The 2,093-nt window shown below is 46.1% G+C and overlaps 1 protein-coding gene across 2 annotated transcripts in view; it reads right to left on the bottom strand.

Annotated features, from left to right (window-relative positions):
• Positions 1-1,844, bottom strand: part of LOC122547399 (E3 ubiquitin-protein ligase RNF144A-like) — an 11,306-nt gene extending 9,462 nt beyond the window's left edge. For both annotated transcript variants that reach the window (XM_043686024.1, XM_043686025.1), the window contains exon 1: positions 1,601-1,844. In XM_043686024.1, coding sequence (XP_043541959.1) covers positions 1,601-1,640 — 40 coding nt within the window. In that variant the 5' untranslated portion in view covers positions 1,641-1,844. The remainder of the gene's footprint in view (positions 1-1,600) is intronic.
• Positions 1,845-2,093: the final 249 nt, after the last annotated feature.

Below are 2,093 nucleotides of genomic sequence, written 5' to 3'. Positions count from 1 at the left end.
ACACATATATACACACCCGCACAGACAGTCATACACAGACACATATACACACCTGCACAGACACAGTCATACACATATACACACCTGCACACAGTCATACACATACACACCTGCACAGACACAGTCATACCCATATACACACCCTCACAGACACAAACACACACACATATATACGCACCCATACAGACATAGTCATACACACCTGCACAGACATAGTCATCCACATATACACACCCACACAGACATCGTCATATACATATACACACCTGCACAGACACATATATACACACTCGCAGACAGTCATACATATACACACCCACACAGACACAGTCATACACAGACACATATATACACACCTGCACAGACACAGTCATACACAGACACATATACATATCCGCACAGACACAGTCATACACATATATACACACCCGCACAGATATAGTCATATACAGACCCACACAGACATAGTCATACACATATACACACCCGCACAGACATAGTCATACACACAGACACAGTCATACACATATACACACCCACACAGACATAGTTATACACAGACACATATATACACACCCGCACAGACAGTCATACACAGACATATATACACACCTGCACAGACACATATACACACCTGCACAGACATAGTCATACACATATACACACCTGCACAGACACAGTCATACACATATACACACCCGCACAGGCACAGTCAGACACATATACACACCTGCACAGACACATATATACACACCCGCACAGACAGTCATACACAGACACATATACACACCTGCACAGACACATATACACACCCACACAGATACAAATACACACCCACACAGTGTCATACACATACACAAATACACACCCATACAGACATAGTCATACACACAGAGAGACAGAGACATACACGCAGACATACACACACTGACAAACACACATATACACACAAATCAACCAACACACAAAGACTGATCAATCGCACCCACACACACACACACGGAGACACACAATTAGAAAGGGAACTTTGACAGATATATGCCCTCCCCTATCGCCAGCAACGGTGCACTATTCAGCCATGAGAGGCATTGCGAGCAAGTCCCCAATTTTCAGGGAGAATCACCATGATTAGACCCGAGCTGATGCCTATCCTCATCAACCGCGGGACTGAGACCGAAACCGGGGCAGCGGATCGGGACAAGGTCCCGATAGCCAAAGCTTTCCAAAGTGGGGTTGGGTGCCCGGGCTGGGGTTGGTGGACAGGAGCTGGAATCCTGGGCTTTGCCCAGACATTCCCAGACTGACTCAGGTTGGTTTATTTAGTTATTGTTACATATCTCTCGTTACAAAATACGGTGAAAACTGTTGTATAGTGTCGTCACTTTCCAACTTCATCTTCAAAACCCACAAAAATAAACCAAAACATAAGGGCAGGAATATGAAGGAAGTTGCTAGTGCTCCACCAAAACCCAACACTGCTGTGTGATTTTTAACTGGGGCGCGGTTGCAAATGGTTTGAGTCTGTGACCGAAACAGAACTCTGTTCCAAATCTTTCTTCCCCAGCTCCTGTTGTCTGGTAACAGGGTGTAAATCACCTACCTTCTGGATCTTCAGATTTACAGGCGAAATTGGGCTCCATTTCTTGTGACCAGCCAAGTAATGTTCGGCGACTCTGCTACACAGACACCCGAACTGTGAAAATCCCCGCTTCATTTCGCTTTCACTTGTCCCACTGTTGACATAAAAGCCAGCCCAAAAGTGTAACAACCTGCTAGGTTATTTGCTGATTCAGAGATAGTCATACACACACACTAACGTCCAGCCACTAACTTCCACCCACCAACCCCGCATTAAAAACAGCCTTCCTCCTCCTCTAAATACTAGGTACAATTTCAGGAACTCCCCAGTGGAGATACCATGGGAAACCCCCGGTAAATACTGACACACTCCCCCCTGCCCTCGGGGACCCCCCTGTAAATACTCACACACTCCCCCCTACCCTCGGGGACCCCCCTGTAAATTGTACATTAATGATTAAACGATCAGGGAGGGTTACGAAGGAGTTGCGTTCCGAAATCGAGGACGACGTTAT

The sequence above is a fragment of the Chiloscyllium plagiosum genome, unplaced genomic scaffold, assembly GCF_004010195.1.
Source record: "Chiloscyllium plagiosum isolate BGI_BamShark_2017 unplaced genomic scaffold, ASM401019v2 scaf_2196, whole genome shotgun sequence".
Taxonomy (NCBI): domain Eukaryota; kingdom Metazoa; phylum Chordata; class Chondrichthyes; order Orectolobiformes; family Hemiscylliidae; genus Chiloscyllium; species Chiloscyllium plagiosum.
The sequence above is the reverse complement of the archived record's forward strand: the minus strand, read 5'-3'. Positions and strand labels throughout refer to the sequence as shown.